The sequence below is a fragment of the Malurus melanocephalus genome, unplaced genomic scaffold, assembly GCF_030028575.1.
Source record: "Malurus melanocephalus ecotype Western Australia unplaced genomic scaffold, MMel_1.1 scaffold_368, whole genome shotgun sequence".
In the NCBI taxonomy this organism is placed as follows: domain Eukaryota; kingdom Metazoa; phylum Chordata; class Aves; order Passeriformes; family Maluridae; genus Malurus; species Malurus melanocephalus.
In genome coordinates, this window is record NW_026623600.1 from 623,625 (window position 1) to 641,073 (window position 17,449).

Here is a 17,449-nt window from a genome sequence, read left to right on the forward strand (position 1 = left end):
TTCAGGGCTGAGGGCATTTTGAATCAGGCAATCACAGCTAATTCATCCATGGGATGGCTCAGAAATCAACCTGGGTTTCTCATTCYGTTTCACAGTGTCATTCAAAGCTCAGGTAACAGAGAGACCTGTAATTCTCACATTGTACAATGACCTCAGGGTCTGCAATTGGCTGTTCTGACACTGAATTATTACYGAAATAGCTGCTGCTGTTGTGAAGTAAGAATGGCCTTGAATTTTAGCAAACACTGTACAGCATTTAGAAACATAGCTACAGCATTCAGCACCAAGGATATCAAATGCTCCTTAATGAGGTCAGGTTCTTGTGGCAGCTGCTGGTCACCTCCAGCCAGGGAGGTCAGCAGGAGGGGCAGTGAGGGAGCTCRTTTTTGCCTTCAGTTCTTGGAGGATTATTTCTTTGCTTGCCTAAAATACCCCAGGGTGCTGTAAACCGGTGGACAAGGGAAGCTGCCTGTGAAGTGTGCAGTGGAAAACACCCTGGGAAGGGTGGCTGGGCATGGGTTTGGCTGGGCGTGGGTTTGGCTGCAGGGTGGAGGGGCAGGACTGTCCCAGTGCCGAAGTGAAAGGTCGTTGAGGGGTGCAGCAGAGAGGGGGCAAAGCTGAGCCCCCCTCCAGCAGAACCCTTGAGGCTGAGCATCTCTGCTCTCAAAACTCCCTGGAAGATCATGGGTGTCCTAAAAAATGGTTAGGAATGATTTCCTAACCACACAGAAAGTCCCTGGGTTTTGTGTTTCCAGGCCCTGAGCTCAGACTCTGGACAGATTCTGTCAGTCCCAGAGAGGAAGGGTTTTGCTGTGGGGGCTGGCAGGGTCCCTTGGGCTGCTGTGGGCTGCTGTGAGCTGTCTGCACTGGGGCATTTACAGCTCAAAAAGCAATCAGGGGGGCCAGGAGGGCACCCAGGGAGTGGTGTTTGGCTGGGAAGTGTGTTCAATCAACACCACCATTCCCACAGCAGCCCCAGTGCCTCCCTGGAAGCATTTCTGGTTTCTCTTTGTCTCTGACTCCCATGGCGTCTGTTAATATAGGATCATAAAATGGTTTGGGTTGAAAGGGGACTTTAATATCACCCAGTCCCACCCCCTGCCATGGCAAGGACACCTCCCACTGTCCCAGGTCACTCCCAGCCCCAATGTCCAGCCTGGCCTTGGGCACTGCCAGGGATCCAGGGGCAGCCACAGCTGCTCTGGGCACCCTGTGCCAGGGCCTGCCCACCCTCCCAGGGAACAATTCCTGCCCAATATCCCTCCTAAATGTCCCCTCTGTCAGTCTGAACCCATCCCCTTGTCCTGTCACTCCTGGTCCTGATGAACAATCCCTCTCCAGCTTCCCTGGAGCCCCTTCAGGCTCTGGAAGGTTCTGTGAGGTCTCCACACACCCTTCTCCTCTCCAGGCTGGACATTCCCAGCTCTCCCAGCCTGGCTCCATGGGGGAGCTGCTCCAGGCCCTTTATCCACTTTGTGGTCACCTCTGGGTTCACCCCAACAATTCCTTGTGCTTTTCATGCTGGGAATACCAGAACTGGGCACTGCTCTGGGTGGGGTCTCAGCAGAGAGAGAATCCCCTCGCTGGCCCCACTCCCACACTCAGTTGGATGCAGCCCAGGGCATGGTTGGACTTCGAGGCTGGTTTAGATTTGGGTTCAGAATATGTTGATTCCTGGGATCCCTGTGAGCTTTTGGCTTCATGTCAGCACTGCAGAGCAGGAGGATTCCGGGTTTCCCTGGCTGATGTCACCTCCCAGGGATGGCAGCCACCACTCTCCAAGTGTGAGCAGAGCTGGCCTGGCCAGAGCCAGCACATTGGGTAATTTTTAGCTGTGCCTGGTGAAAAGCTCGATGCTGAGAGGCTTTTCCTCCCTGTAACTCCAGGTTTAGGCCAAATCCAGCCTCTGTCCAAAGCCAGGAAGGTTCGTGGCTGGACTGGCTGTGCTGCTGCTGGAAACTTTGAGCCTCCTTAAACAGGATCCAAAATTCAGGGGAGACTCTCTGGGTTTTTATCCTAAGTCAGAAGTGATTCAGGTGTGTCCAGTATGAAACACTTTGCTCTAACAGTGTTTTCTGTGAGGAGTGCCAAGTACCTGGTGCTGCCACTGACCGAGACCACCCCTGTCCTGCGGTGACAGGTCCTGGCAGACTCTGGCTGATGCTCCTTCTGCTCCAAATCCAGGTACATCAGGCTGGGGGACAAGGAGTGTGCCTTGCACCCTGCCTTCCGTCTGATCCTGCACACCAAGCTGGCAAACCCCCACTTCCAGCCCGAGCTGCAGGCACAGTGCACCCTCATCAACTTCAGCGTCACCCGCGACGGCCTCGAGGAGCAGCTGCTGGCGGCCGTGGTGAGCAGGGAGAGACCTGACCTGGAGGAGCTCAAGGTCAGCACCTGGCAGCAGGGAGAAATCACCAGACATCATTATTATAACTGTTCTTCTTCTTCTTCCTATTATTATTATTATTATTATTATTATTATTATTATTATTATTATTATTATTATTATTATTATTATTATTATATTATATTATTATATTATATTATTATATTATTAAATATATATATTAATGATAATATTTTATATAGTATAATAATATCGATATAAATAATAAAATAATATAAATATTAATGAAGGATAAATATATTGCTATAGTAATATAAATACGGATAGTACAGATATTACAATATAATCTATAGTATAAAGTTGTAATAATAATAATAATAATAATAATAATAATAATAATAGGTTTTGCTATTGTTGTTGGCCTACATCAAGAGGCCTGACCTGAAGGTCAGCTGAAGGAGCTGAAGTTCAGTCCCTGGGAGTTTACCCTGGGAGGGAGGAGAAATCATCAGTAGCATCATTATAATAATGATGATGATGATAAAGGTGGTTACTATTATTATTATTATTATTATTATTATTATTATTATTATTATTATTACTACTACTACTACTGTTACTGTTCTTATTATTGCTACTGTTATTATTGCTATTATTGTAATTATTGTTCTTACTGTTATTGCGATTGTTGTTGGTCTATGCCAAGAGGCCTGACCTGGAGGAGCTTAAGGGAGCACCTCAGAGTTTACCCTGGGAGGGAGGAGAAATCATCAGTAGCATCATTCTTCTTATTATTATTATTATAACTATCATTATTATTGTTATTGGTATTACCATTGTTGCTGGTCTACACCAAGARGTTTAACCTGGAGGAGCTCAAGATCAGCATCTGGCAGTTTACCCTGGAAGCAGGGAGAAATCATCAGAAGCATCATTATTATAACTATTATTATCATTATGTTTATTGTTGTTATTATTATTATTGTTTTTATTGTTGTTACCATTGTTGTTGGTCTACACTAAGAGGTTTGACCTGGAGGAGTTGAATGTCAGCACCTGGGAATTTTCACTGGGAGCAATGTTGCAATCATCATTACCATTATTATTATTATTATTATTATTATTATTATTATTACTACTACTATTATATTACTATTATTTAGAGCAAACAGCATTTCATATACAAGCTTGCAGAGATTTTTGAGCTCATCATAAAATCAGGAGATTTCCTTCTATGTGAAACACTGAGGGTTTTTTTCCTTCAGTCTTCTCTTTTCTTGGTATTTTGAGAACCCTTGTTCTGCATTTTCAATATTTTTCTCCCAAAAATTCTCTTTATTTTCCTCCTCTAAAAGCTGAGGTTCTCATTACATCAGGGTTTTTCTGGACTTCATAGATTTAATTTTCCAGGCAGGATTAATCTCACTTAATTTTCAGCATTTATGGTAAAGGATTCTCTCTGTAAATATTGTGAGGCTGGTAATGATATTTTTCTGTTCTGGTTCTTCCTCCCACTCCTTTTTAACAGGCCAAACTATTCTCTCTCTTTCTCTTTTAATAAGTACAGCTTTAATTTCAAGACAATTTTGTAAAGAAAACCCTCTCTTCTAATKACACCTTTAACAATGTAACAAATATGTATAATACTAAATATTTTCTGAGAGTGGGAATAAATTTACCRCACACGTTCAGTCAGGCCAGGCCAGTTCTGTAATAATCTTCCCACTTAATGAGGTTCTGAAGTGCCTTAACTGGGCAGCCTTAATGGTGCATYGAGTCTGGTGTGCTAATGAGCCAAAAGATGGCATCAAAAATGCACAGGGAGCTGATTTAATGTGCGAGCCAGGGGATGTGCTGGGGCCACGAGGGACACAAAGCCTGGCTCAGCCCCCCTGGCACAGGCTTTGTGCTGGGCTCACACGATCCCTGTGGGATGGCATTTTCCTCACCCAGAAGAATATTTAATTATTTGTCTCTGTCACCACAGCAGGGTAACACCAGAACCATCAACTCTCCTGCCTCTCACCCAATTCCATCCTGTTGTCCAGGGAGGAGATCAGTCCTAGCRAGGAGAAAGCCAGCCTGGTATTCCAGATGTTCTGCTGGAAGGGGARCAGGCAGTCATAAACCCCTGTTCCCTGCTCTGCTGTGTCTCTTTGGGCACAGAGAGGGGCTGGCAGTGGCACATGGGACTCCTTGGAGGCCCAGACTGGAATGTTTGGGCTCCCCAAAGGAAAGGTCACCTCTCCAGGTGTGTGTCAGTCCATCCTCGGCACCTGGGGCTGAAGGGACAGGCATGGGGTGTCCAGGGAAGGTTTAGGGCTCTGGTTTGAGGGCAGAAGGAGATGATTCCCAAAGTACTGCTCAACAGTTACTRAGCTCAAAGCACACTCTTTATCTGGAGCCCAGAATTAATGGCTAATAACCCAATCAAATTCATCAAACAGCTGTTATTCATCCAATTCTGATAACACCTTTAAAAAAAAGCTTTCTCAACACAATCTGCTTCCATAATATTTTTCTTCATTGATTCCCAGCTATGCTTAGTTGTTCAGCCTTCCCTCCTTCCTTTGCAGCTCTTTTCCTGCTCCACAGGGTTACAGCTCTGTGTGCAGAGTCTTACACTCTGCCATGCTTTGGTTCTAGGAACAGGGCCAGGGACAGCTCTAGGGACAATCTGTCCTGTACAGCTCTAGGGCCACCCTGGCCAGGACAGCTCTGTGCTCTGACTCCCCATTAAAGCCAGGTTGGACTTGGGGGGGCAGCAGGAGCCTGGCTGTGAGACAGACACAGCTGCCAGAAGCTCAAACCATGTTAGGTCAGGGCAAGAAGGACCTTCCTTCTCAGTCCAGTGCAAACCCTCAGGTTTTGCCTCTGCAGTTCCCTCTGGTGAGGATGACTGTGGTTTCTGTGCTGCCATGGTCCAGTTGTGTCACCAGGGCTGCTTTCAGGTATCTCCCACCTTCTCCAAGCTTCACTGWTTGGCTGAAATGTCTCAAATGCCATTTGCCTCAAGATCCTTGTGTGTTTAGTGCTTAAGAAGGATGTCTGGGTGTCTGTGTCGATCAGCCATGAGTTAGGGCCCTGCTGTGCTGATGCAGAGGTAAAGAATGTGTGACATCCCTGCACGGTCAGGCTGTGATGGACAGTGCTGAGACTCTTCCTCAGGTGCTCTGCAGGATCAGATATGGGGGAGGAATTGTTCCCTGGGAGGGTGGGCAGGCCCTGGCACAGGGTGCCCAGAGCAGCTGTGGCTGCCCCTGGATCCCTGGCAGTGCCCAAGGCCAGGCTGGACATTGGGGCTGGGAGTGACCTGGGACAGTGGGAGGTGTCCCTGTCATGGCAGGGGTGGAATGGAATGAGCTTTCATGTCCCTTCCAATCCCAAACATTTTAGGATTCTGTGAAAACACAGGATTTTTTTTCCCCTCTGGTTTATGATGTTAAAATAACACAACAAAACCAGCAGAAGGAAAAAGGAAAAATGGCTGCTGTGGCTGAGCTTGGAAGGCTCTGACAGTGAACCCTGGCCTGGAGCTCTGGTGAGCCCTTTTTCCAAGGAATGAAGTTTGGAAGGTTCTGGCAGTAACTTACTTCCCAGAAGTAGCACTTTTATATATAAGCTGTGAAATGAGAGCTAATGAGCTGCACTGCAGAAGTCAGGAACGATGATCTTGCTGTGCTGCAAACCGTGGCAGGATGAGGCTTGGGGCACCCAGTAGGGTCTGGGCTGCTGTGTGGGGTCACAGACCACTGGAGCAAAAATTCACCCCTCCTCATTAACGACTCCAGGGCTCACAGAGCATGGCCTGCAGTAAGAGCTTGCAAAATGTCATTTCTCAAGGCATGCTCTGCTTGAACAACAGCAACGCACACAATTAGCCACGTTTGTTTTCTGGTTCAAGACTTGTGAAATATTCACCAGCAGGAGCACATCCCTGTGTGTAAAGCTTAGAGGAGAGGCCTTTAAAACTGCCCTYTGCAGCTGAAATACCCAAGCAGACACACCTCAGTGCCTGCCCAGCAGAGCTGCCACRAACACAGAATGAGGGTGGGCACAGTGAGTGTGAAGAATTTCAGCTCAAATATTGAAAGATGAGTTATTAATGAAAGAGTCCCTTAATCTGCTGGAAAGCCTCTGCCAACAGAACAAATCCTACAGGCTTCCTTCTGCATGGAATGGGGTAATTTTTCACATTTCTTCTTCCTGGGGTTCCTCCAGACCCTACAAGGGGACATTTTCCCAAAACTCTCTTTGGAGCATGAGATCCCTTGGCTTATGGCACTGAGTCTGTCATGTGCCAATGGCCCAGGCTGTGTATCAGTTCCACATGCCCCTTGTCTGCTGTTCCACGGAGCTGCTGGGTTTGGCAGGGCTGTAAAACACTCCTCTGCAAGTTCCCTGAGTTTCTTGGTTGTGTCACTTCAGCACAGTCTGAGTGTCACCCAGCTGTGAGTTCCATTGCAGATGTCAGCACTGACTTCACCAGGCTCAGASCAGCATCCCAACCAGAGGCACAGCTTTCCCAGAGAGTATTTTCTGTGATAATGATGCCTTAGGTTTTTTTTGCTTCTATACTTTTCATATTCCTGTATTCTTGTACTTCTCCAGTGCACAGCACTGAGCTCCTGTTCTCCCATCTTTAAGCAAAACAATTTCTCTCTGGGCCTGAAATCCAAGGAGATTTCACTGCCTCAGAGCCTCAAAATATGGAAACAACAGAGAATTGGGGGGAGCAAACTTGGGGTGGGTGACATCATCACCTGAAGGTGTCATTGGAGAATTGGGGCCCGATGTGTTCATGAGACAGAACTGATAAAAAGGGGAAGATCTCTTGACTCGGGGTCCATTCTGGGTGTAGCCTCATGAGGAGGCTTTGTCTGCCCTGAATGTACCAGTAGGCCTGGATTAAATTTGTCTGCTTTTATTCTCTTAATTTTTTCTGGCCTCTGTTTCAGGTAAGTCCTGTTTAAGGCATCAATAAGTCTAAAAATTGGTGTTCATAACAGGGACTTATTGTGGAATGCTACAATGAACCTGAGAGCCGGGAGTTTTCTCTGAGCAAACACACAGAATAGGGCAATCACATTTCAGGGGAGAGGAGCRGGTCAGAGAGGAGCCAGATGAGAGTCCCTGTGTCCACCATGACCAGTGCTAATGACTGGTGATCTGCAGGGCTGGGGGAGGTGGGAGCAGTGCCTGCAGAGAATGGAGGGGSCACTTCAGAGACATGGGGAAAGTTTGCTTTGCAGTTCAGTAACCTGCCCATAGCACAGGGTGGTTCTACTGGCCCAAATCTGCTTGCCCACCTGTGTGCTGAGCTGGCAAATCCTCTGGCAGGGGAGCTTTGTGCTTTAGCCCAGCAAGCCACTGGTCCCAGTGGGACCTGGAGGCCGGGATTCAAACGGGAGCAGGGGAGCAGGGGCTGAGACTTTGCCCCCAGGGCTGAACCTGAGATCTCACCGAGCTCACTGAGCACCTGAGGGACTTTGCTGCTGGTTCTGCCATCAGGTTTTAGCCCTGGTGTGACTGGTGCTGGTGTGGAGTGCCGAGGGCAGAGGGTCAGCGGGAAGGGTGAGGAGCAGCAGGGACTCTCCAGGCTGACTGAGCCCAAGAAATGAGGTACAAAAATRCAGGACATGTGTTTGAGATGGGGATAAAGATCTTTGCTTCCGGATTAATTTCCAGCATTTGCATACATCTCTATAGGCTGAGCACTCTGGTGCTTTCTGTGCTGTTCCAGGTTTCTCTGAGTTGATAGATTGTTGGATAAGGAATGATCTCACATCCCAGAGCTCTGTCCTTTCCCAGGAGCTGCAGAGAGCAGGATCAGTGCTGCTGGACTATGGCAATTGTCAATATGAAACCTGCTCCCATGTGAGGTCATTAATCCTCTCTTGACCGCATGTTCTGTGTTCAAACTTTCTGAATTTATCACTTGCAGTCAGACCTCACCAAGCAACAGAATGGATTCAAGATCACCTTGAAAACGTTAGAGGACAACTTGCTGTCTCGGCTGTCATCAGCATCTGGGAATTTCCTGGGAGACACAGCATTGGTGGAGAACCTGGAGACCACGAAAAGGACAGCTGCAGAGATTGTGGAGAAGGTACAGAGRCAGAGATAGCCTGGGGAAAAGCACGTCTGTGGTGTTGTCTTCAAGGATTTCTGGGTGGAATGTGACCTCTGCTCTGCCTATCTCCGCTCCCTCTGCTGAGCAGAGAATAGAAATTGGTACAAATTGTAAATGCTCTCCATCCTGGGGAGCTCCAGGCCATTTAGTTCTTTGGAGCTTTTTTTTTTTTTTTTTTTTTTTTTTTTGTGTTAAATGACCTATTTAAGACCAAGAGAAAACATCGGTGCCTGATGTAAGGACAGTAAAATTTACACACTGTATCAAGGCAGCTTGAAACGGTTCCAGTATAATCCTCGGTGCTTCACACTGCCTCAATTAGGCTGAATTTTAGTGCTGACCAGGGAATGGAGTCTGGTGAGTTTGTGATCTCCAGTGAATCTGCAGGAACTGGAGTATTTCACACCTTCCATGCCTCAGAGTGTAAATCAGCGTTTGGATGAGCTGTGTGAGCTCTGCCACCTGCCCAGCTCCCCTTGCTGGCTCCATGGGCTGGGCTCAATGCACAGAGGCTTTTCCTTGCCACTGAGGGACCCTGGGCAATGTGGCTCCATGTGCCAGGATTGTGCCAGGACTCTGGTATGACCGTTCAGCCACTCCCCTCTGCAGTCCCCCCATGTCCAGAGCCCTCCCTGAGCCCACTGGCCCCTGTCCTGCCTGGGTGGGTCCCCTCGTGCTGGGGTGGGGCTGGCCCTGCCTTTCACTTCCCAGTGCTGGAGTCCCATGACCAAAACACTAAATAATCCTCTGTCCATGTTAAAAATCAGAATTATTTCCACCAGCCTTTCATGGTGGATTAGGTGCATTCAGCCCTAGGGAGGGGTTTCTTCAATCCCCAGAGGGGATGTCACAGGGATTTTTTTKAAGTAGGTGTTCTTCAAGTGCTTCACCTTCTAAAGCAGCTGTGCTGTACAGTTAATCATGCCAGCAGTGCCAACAGGGGAAGAATTTTAGAGTTTGCACCTGGATTTTATGAGTTTGTTCCCCTCTGGAAGGCTGTGGCTGAGCCCTGTTAGAGGTTCAAGTCAAGCCTCACTCTCTTCTTGGTCTATCTATCCAAAAAAAGGTGTTCAGTCAACATTCTCCATCCTGGGGAAGTCCTCACACACAGGAATCCTGTTGTGTTTGCCTGCAGGTGCAGGAGTTCAAGGTGACAGAATGCAGGATTAATGAGGCCAGAGAGCACTACAGACCCGCTGCCCGCCGCGCTGCCCTGCTCTACTTCACCATGGACCAGCTGCACACCATCCACCCCATGTATCAGTTCTCCCTGAAGGTACTGCCCTCCTGGGGCACTGCTGGGGCTGCTCTCCCTCGGTGGAGGTCACGAAATCACAGGAKCACAGCAGCACAGACTCACAGGGCCACAGAATCAAAGATCCCAGAATGGCTGGGGTTGGAAGTAGCCTTAGCGCCCATCCTGTTCCCATCTGTTAGGAAAATTAATCCACAAACACCAGAGATTTATGTCCAAAAAAGAGACAGAGCAGTCCTGTGACTTTATTCAAATAAAGGGAGAGGCCATGAGACATTTCCATGGGGTCTCTCCAATTGCTGGAGGGCGCAGCCTCCATTTTATCCCAATTTCCCAGACACATCTCCCTCTCTGTTTCCCCATTGCTGAGGGACTGGAGAGGTACAGACTGCCCCAATCCCCTGATACAGACCCTACAGACCCCTTCTCCTGTGCATCCCCCCTTTTTATTCTTTGTGTCTCTGTTGTTTTTCTCTCAGTGTAGGGGTTTAGCAGTGCCGTGGGTCAGTACCAGTCTGTGTCAATGGGTGGAATTCCTGTGGAATTTATGGTTCCTCCCATTGCTTCTTTCACCTATCAGGATCTGCCCCTATCTCCCAGCAGACCCCACAGTTTGTAAAGACACCTCYCTCTCATTCCTTTCAAATCCGTGCCATGGGCAGGGACACCTTCCACTGTCCCAGGCTGCTCCAAGCCCTGTCTAGAAAGAGTCACAGTTTCAATCTTTTAATAAATAAAAGATTTTTTTTTCATCATATAAAAATGGTATTTTGGGGGGTGGAGGGTTAAATGAACATACTGGTCTACAACTCCTTGCAAACAATTTCTTACCTTGACAAGTGACCTGGAAAAAGAAATTGAGGAGAGACTACAATATGTGGAGCCTCATCCACAAAGCAGCTTTGCTTTTTGATATCTAYGACTCGTTTGTTGAAGTAATTTTATCAGAAAAATGTACAGAATATCTTTTGTGCCTTTTGAAAGATTCATCCCTTACACATGCATAATAGATACAGGGGTTCCTGAGGTTTCACCTTTAATCTGTGTCTTCTGTAGTTAGTTTGTTTTATGTTTTCCAGTTAACATTAGCAGTGTATTTATTCCTATAAATACATAGGAAATTATTGGGTGAAATGTTTTTATCTAATAAATTTTGATGACAGATCATAAAACATTGTGTAAAGATGCACAGAGATGATTTTAGAATACTTGCCACACAGCTGGGAGCCCATTATAAATTAGAACACAAAGATTTATGTGCTGCTCCACAGCGTGTTTTAACACAATTTAAAGAAACGTTAAGCAGGGAAATGCATTCTGCAATTATTTAATAATGCATTAGGGTATCAGTGTTACTTTAATTTGTTGAGGCATCATTTTTCCTTTGTAGAACCCTAAAAATCAGGCTGCCAGCACAGTCATGCCTTGTCCAGTTGGTGCCATCAATGTGTATTGGCCTGGTTATTTCCTTTAGCTGGGCCTTGGGTTTAGCAGGATTTGGGTTTTACTTTCTTCTGAATTTTTTTTTTCCGGTTGCATTTGATGTTTTGCTCTTGTTTTTAATTTGGACAACCCTGAAAGTTTTTTGTCTTGTCTCATTTAGATCAGAAATGTTGTTGTAGGAATCCTTCATCTCTTATATAAGAGGGTTGTTCTGGATGCAGACACCCACCCTTGAGGGGGATTTCATTGGCTGCTTTAGCCCACTGCCACTGCTCCCTGCCCTCCTCAGCCAGTCCTTTCCTGGATCCAGACAGTAAAATACTCATGGGACTTAAAAAAAAAAGCAAAAAAACCCCTTATATGAATAAACTTATTAATTAATTATAATATAATCATATAACATATTTATATAAACTATATACTATATAAATAATATGATTGTGTAATATATAATATAATATATATAAATATAAATATATAAATGTGTAATTTAATACATAATATATTGATATATTATATAAATAATTATAGATTGTAATAGTATTATTTCTTTATAATTATATATCTAAATGTAATTTATTTTAATTATTCAGAGGAATTGTTCTTCTTGAAGTTGAGGTATTTATGCAATGGGAGATGTGCTTTCCTCCTCTGCTCTGCTCTGCTCTGCTCTGCTCTGGTGAGACTCCACCTGGGCATTGTCCAGATCTGGGGTCCTCAGCACAGGAAGGATCAGGACACAACTGATCAGGTCCAGGAGAGGCCATGGGTCTGATCCAGGAGTGGAGCACCTTTATGGAGCCAGGCTGGGAGAGCTGGGGAGGAGAAGCTCCAGGGAGAGCTCAGAGCCCCTGCCAGGGCCTGAAGGGATCCAGGAGAGCTGGAGAGGGGCTGGGGACAAGGGATGGAGGGACAGAAAAAGGGAGAATGGCTTCCCATTGTGAGACAGCAGGGACAGATGGGATTTTGGGAAGGAATTGTTCCCTGGGAGGGTGGRCAGGCCCTGGCACAGGGTGCCCAGAGCAGCTGTGGCTGCCCCTGGATCCCTGGCAGTGCCCAAGGCCAGGCTGGACATTGGGGCTGGGAGCAGCCTGGGACAGTGGGAGGTGTCCCTGCCATGGCAGGGGATGAGCTTGTGTTGGAGTTTTTCCCAAGGAAACCATTCTGGAGTCTGTGTTTGCTCTGGCAGCTCCACTCTGCTGGCTYGGCCTTTGCAAAGGAAGTGCTGTGGATCTCCCAATGGGAGCACTGTGGGCAGAGGAACATTTCCTGTGTGCCTGGTGCCTGAGTTCCCTCTGCCCCATCTGCTGCCTCCTCAAGCCCCAGGGAGCACGGTGGCCCTGGGAATGTCACCCCTGGCAGCTCTGTGTCCCTGAGGAGCAACCACAGGCACACTCAGGAGCTGCTCCCTGTGCTCTCCCTGCCCTGTGGAGCGGGCATGCAGGGCCTGAGCTGGCATCACTCACTGTGACACCCAGGGGTGTGCAAAGGGCATGTGCCACCCCCCATTCCTGCTGTGTGTCCCCTGGCAGGCGTTCCAYGGGGTGTTCCAGAAGGCCATCGAGCGGGCAGCTCCAGCAGAGAGCCTGGCAGGGCGGGTGCTGAGCCTCACCGACAGCATCACCTTCTCCGTGTTCCAGTACACGGCCCGGGGGCTCTTCGAGAGGGACAAACTGACCTTCAGTGCCCAGCTCACCTTCCAGGTAACAGCACCCGGGCAGAGTGTGCAGGGCGCTGCCAGAGCAGCACATGCAGGGCTGGGGCTTGATTGTCTCCTCTGCCACTCTTGAAATCACAGAATCCCAGAGTTATTCAKGTTGGAAAATCCCTCCCAGCCCATGGAGTCCATCCTGTGCCCATCCCCACTTTGTCCCCAGCCCAGAGCACTCAATGCCACCTCCAGCCTTTCCTGGGACACCTCCAGGGATGGGCACTCCAAACCTCCCTGGGCAGCCCCTGCCAAGGCCTGAGCACCCTTTCCATGGGGAAATTCCTCCTGATGTCCCCCCTGGCCCTGCCCTGGCCCAGCCTGAGGCCGTTCCCTCTCCTCCTGTCCCTGTTCCCTGGAGCAGAGCCCGACCCCCCCGGCTGTCCCCTCCTGTCAGGGAGTTGTGCAGAGCCACAAGGTCCCCCCGGAGCCTCCTTTGCTCCAGGCTGAGCCCCTTTCCAGCTCCCTCAGCCTCTCCTGGGGCTCCAGACCCTTCCCCAGCTCCCTCAGCTGCTCCTCATAGGATTTATTCCTGTGGATAACAGGCACGGATGCTGTGTTAGATTTGAATTATTCTGGTTATTTGAGAGWGTAATTCCTGCTTACAGGACCTGAAAAAAAAGGGCAAAGCACTCTGGCCTGAAAGGATTTTTGCATTAGCCTGAACAAGTGCTTGCTGCAGAGCTGCTCTGCCATGGCCACTGTGTTTGTGTAATTCTTAGTGTGCAATCTGAGCAAGGAGACCTTTGCACATTGCTATGCTGAGATCAAATCAGGCACTAAACTGTGCTGGGGATGAAGCTGTGAGGCTGATGTAATGTCTGGGCAGTGAATGGCTGTGTAAATGCCCTGACATGTAGAATGACAGAATAAATAAGGTTGGAAAAATCCTCCAAGAATGCAGATGTGAAGATTGAGCTGCTGAAACACTCCAGCTCTGGTTTACCTTGATCCAGTGATGGCCATGACTTTTTTAATTCTACATAAAAAAMCACTGAGTGTAAAAGTGAAAGAAATTGTATATACACACAGGTAACAAAAATGGACTCTAACAAGATATAAATTRATATTAATCAATAATTAAATTGTCTGCGTGTAAAAGCTCAGCTTGTATTTTGCAATGCCAGCCATAATTCTGACCCACGGGACACCTACCTTTGCTAACATGTGTCTCTAAATAAAGTGTTGCAGGAGCTMACATTGTGCTTGTAATTGCACCAACATTGGAAATAATAAATGATCAGTTCAATGTGTCAGGAAGAGCAGCAGCCACAGTGCCAGAGWGTGCAGGCAGTGCAGTGATGAGCACAGGATGCTCCCAGATAAAAAAGATTGGCTCTTGAGCCCAGTGCCTCGTTGCCCTCACTGGTTGCAGAGGTGCCAGTGCCCCATCAGCATCRGTGGGACAMAGAGCAGGATCTGGRACAAGGAAATGACACACTCACTGCTCCAGCACTGTTTTTTTCCACCCCAGAATTGGTGTTCAGAGTTTTGCAGTTTGAGATTTTGGAATTCTGGCAGTGCAGGCAGAGCTGTGGCTCCAGCTGGGCTCATCCATGGCTTTCCAGAATTACCTCTGGCAGTCTGACTCCATTCATTCCCCAAAATCACCACTGGTGGTGAAAACGTGGGAATGGCCCAGGTGCTCTCCTCTCATGGTGCAGGAACCACGAGGGTGGTGGGGATTTTGGTTTGGTTTTTGTCTTTTTTGTTGCTGTTTGTTTGGTTGTTGTTCATTTTCCCAAACACTCTCAGAATGTCTCCATTTGCTTTCTAAATTGAGCAAGCGAGTGGGGGATGGCCAGGGCCCTGGAGCATTCCCTGGACATACTCTGGCTCCTTCAGGGAATTCTCTCCTCCCCAGCTCTGGCTCTCAGGTACAGGCACCTCCAGCCTGGCTCTGCTGCCAGGGCCTTCTCCTCAGGTGCTCTCTTTCTACCCACCTGGATCTCAGCCCTTTCCATATGGTTTTCCCAGTTTTTTCCTGTTCTTCCTCTTTTTTTTTTTTCCCTGTTGCCAATCTCCACGCTCATTCCTGGTCCTCCTTTGGGAAACCCAGAGCACCCACAAGCTGTGACCATCACACCTCTCCAACATGGGGTACCCTGTACATTTCAGCCACACATTTTGCATGTRCAGGACTTGAATAATTAATCTGCTGGAGTTTGTCATTGCTCTGGATCCTGGCTGCTCAAGGATCTCTTGTTTGTTTGGAATTACAGATCCTTCTGATGAATAAAGAAATCAACCCAGCAGAGCTGGATTTCCTGCTCAGATACCCAGCCCAGCCCGGAGTCACGAGCCCTGTGGAGTTCCTGTCTGATCATTCCTGGGGAGGAATCAAGGTACCTAAACCATGGGAAATCAGCTCCCCTGATCTCCTCTAAAAGCCCTTCAGCCCTTCAGCTGGGTCTTTGTGGCATTTGGTGAGCAAAGTTCTGCCCAAACATGAGGAGCAGCACAGAAAGGCCACAGACATGGAGAGTTCTGCAGGTTCAACACTGACTGAGGGCTCTTCCTGTACCCTCATTGTGTCCCCAAGAAGGTGACTTTTCTGTCTGAGATTTAGGCTTCCCCCTGTTAGGTCAGACTGAGAACCCCCTCAGAGGTTTGTGGTTGTGGTTTGTAAAGAACATGGAGATGTCCCTGTGTTTGGGAAGAAGTAGGAATTACTGCAGGGATATGCTGGGGGATGTGTCTGACAGCTGCCAGACCTGCAGGGAAATATGGGAATGGGAATGGGAATGGGAATGGGAATGGGAATGGGCAGGTCTTGCAGCTTCCAGGTGTCTGGAGTGGGAAGGGAAGAAGAGCATCCCAAAGAGATAAGAGTTATCCCAAATTTGCTCCTATTTGTCAACAAATGTGAATTGTGCTGGGTTTGGAGCTGATTCAGCAGGGTGGGGTTTGTTTTCTGAAAAGGGTCAAAGTATTCTCCACCTTCAGCCAGTTCGTTCTCACCTTGCTGGAGCTGGGATTCTGTCTCTTGTCAGACTGTGGTATGATCAGTCTCTGATCAATCATTTTTATTTAGAGCATGTTGCCTCTGTGGGACATTTTCCTGGTGCTGTGAAATGGGGAGTGAGGACTTCCCAGTTGCACTGGGATGGCTCTCAGATTTTCACCTGGATTATTGGGTTTTCCCTTTCTCTYCCTTCCCCCTGCTGAATGGAGAATKTGTCTRGTTCCTGGAGGGGGACCAGACACAAAATCTTCATCCAGGCCCAAGCCATGTCTGTATTGTCTGTCTCTCTGTTTTGTGGGGCTCTCCAGAGCAGTGCAGCAGCCCTGGTTTGTGGTGCCCTGTGCCTTTCCAGTCCTTGGCTCCCGGGGCTCCCTGTCCTGCAGGCAGCACAGAGCTCAGCTCCAGGGCAGCTCAGGAGCCAGAGGWGCTCCATGGCTCTAACACAGCTCACCCACAGTGATGTCAAAGGGCAGCCTGGAACCGTTCATGGCACATGGGGCTGCCCTGAGCAGGAGCTGCCATCTCCAGCTCCTCTCTGGCAGTGAGGACYGAGCCCCTGCCTCATTCTGTGTGACCCAGCTCATGTTAAAATGTCACARTCACATTTTCAGCCACAGAATAAGCTTGGAACTTCCCACTAAATGAGCTCTGTTCAGCCTCTAAAAGGTCTATTTCCATAATAATGAAGGAATTAAAAAAGCCTTTTCCTTAATCATCTTCTGCTTAGGGTGGCACTTGGCTGTTCAGACAGCAGCAGCTTTACTTTTSTTCCTTATTTGAAGACAAATTAAATGGACACTTCAGGTCAACACTCATAATCAGGAGGACTCAGCCATCAAGCCCATGAAACTCAGTGCTTTGTAACAGCATATTTTGTCTTTGGGCTGTGCAGTCCGTGTGGATTGTGGGTGTACATGAACATTACTGGTTGACATCACAGGTTTTCTCCACTCTGCTCTGTGCCTGCCCGGGTTCAGCCTGGGAAAATGTGGGTTGAAAGGTGCCTTTCAGTCCTCTGGAGTCCCTCTAGGTTCTCATCCTGCCCTGCATTGCAAAACTTTCTACTTCAGTCCTTTGAGCTTCCTCTGGAATATGACTTTTCTTCTACTTTCAGGCTTTCAGGCTTTTATTCTCATTTTGGGGATACTTTTATGAATTTTAGGAAACACATAAGCTTCCTGGAACTTGAGGACATGGTTTAGTGCTGGTGCTGGGTTGATGATTGGATTGAGTGATCTCARAGGTCTTTTCCAACGTTTATGATTCTGTGATTCTCTGTTACTCCAGGAGTGCCCAAGGATGCCTTTGCTACCAGCCTGCAGTGCTACATTTGATGCCACAGGGATTTTTGCCTTTTCCCTTTTCTATATCTGTAACCTTCCCAGCACTTTTCCCCACCCTKTTCCCAGCCAGAAAGCCCAAACCCATTCCAGAGCTCCAAGCCCCGGGGGCACAAGGTCCCATCCTGTCCTGGTTCTTCCTGGGAACCAAGGCTGGGAACAAGGTCTGTCAGACCCATTTCCATCAGCAAGGACAGCTGGGACCGAGGGTGGGGGGCTCCAGAGAAGGGGCCTGACCTGGGGGGAATTGCATCA

The 17,449-nt window shown here is 48.1% G+C and overlaps 1 protein-coding gene across 1 annotated transcript in view; it reads left to right on the forward strand.

The window, feature by feature from the left end:
- DNAH9 (dynein axonemal heavy chain 9) overlaps window positions 1-17,449 on the forward strand; it is a 189,280-nt gene that overhangs the window by 103,854 nt on the left and 67,977 nt on the right. Inside the window, 5 exon segments of the mRNA XM_057378622.1 lie at window positions 2,121-2,389; window positions 8,295-8,459; window positions 9,619-9,759; window positions 12,714-12,884; window positions 15,112-15,234. Of these exon segments, the coding sequence (XP_057234605.1) occupies window positions 2,121-2,389; window positions 8,295-8,459; window positions 9,619-9,759; window positions 12,714-12,884; window positions 15,112-15,234 (869 nt within the window).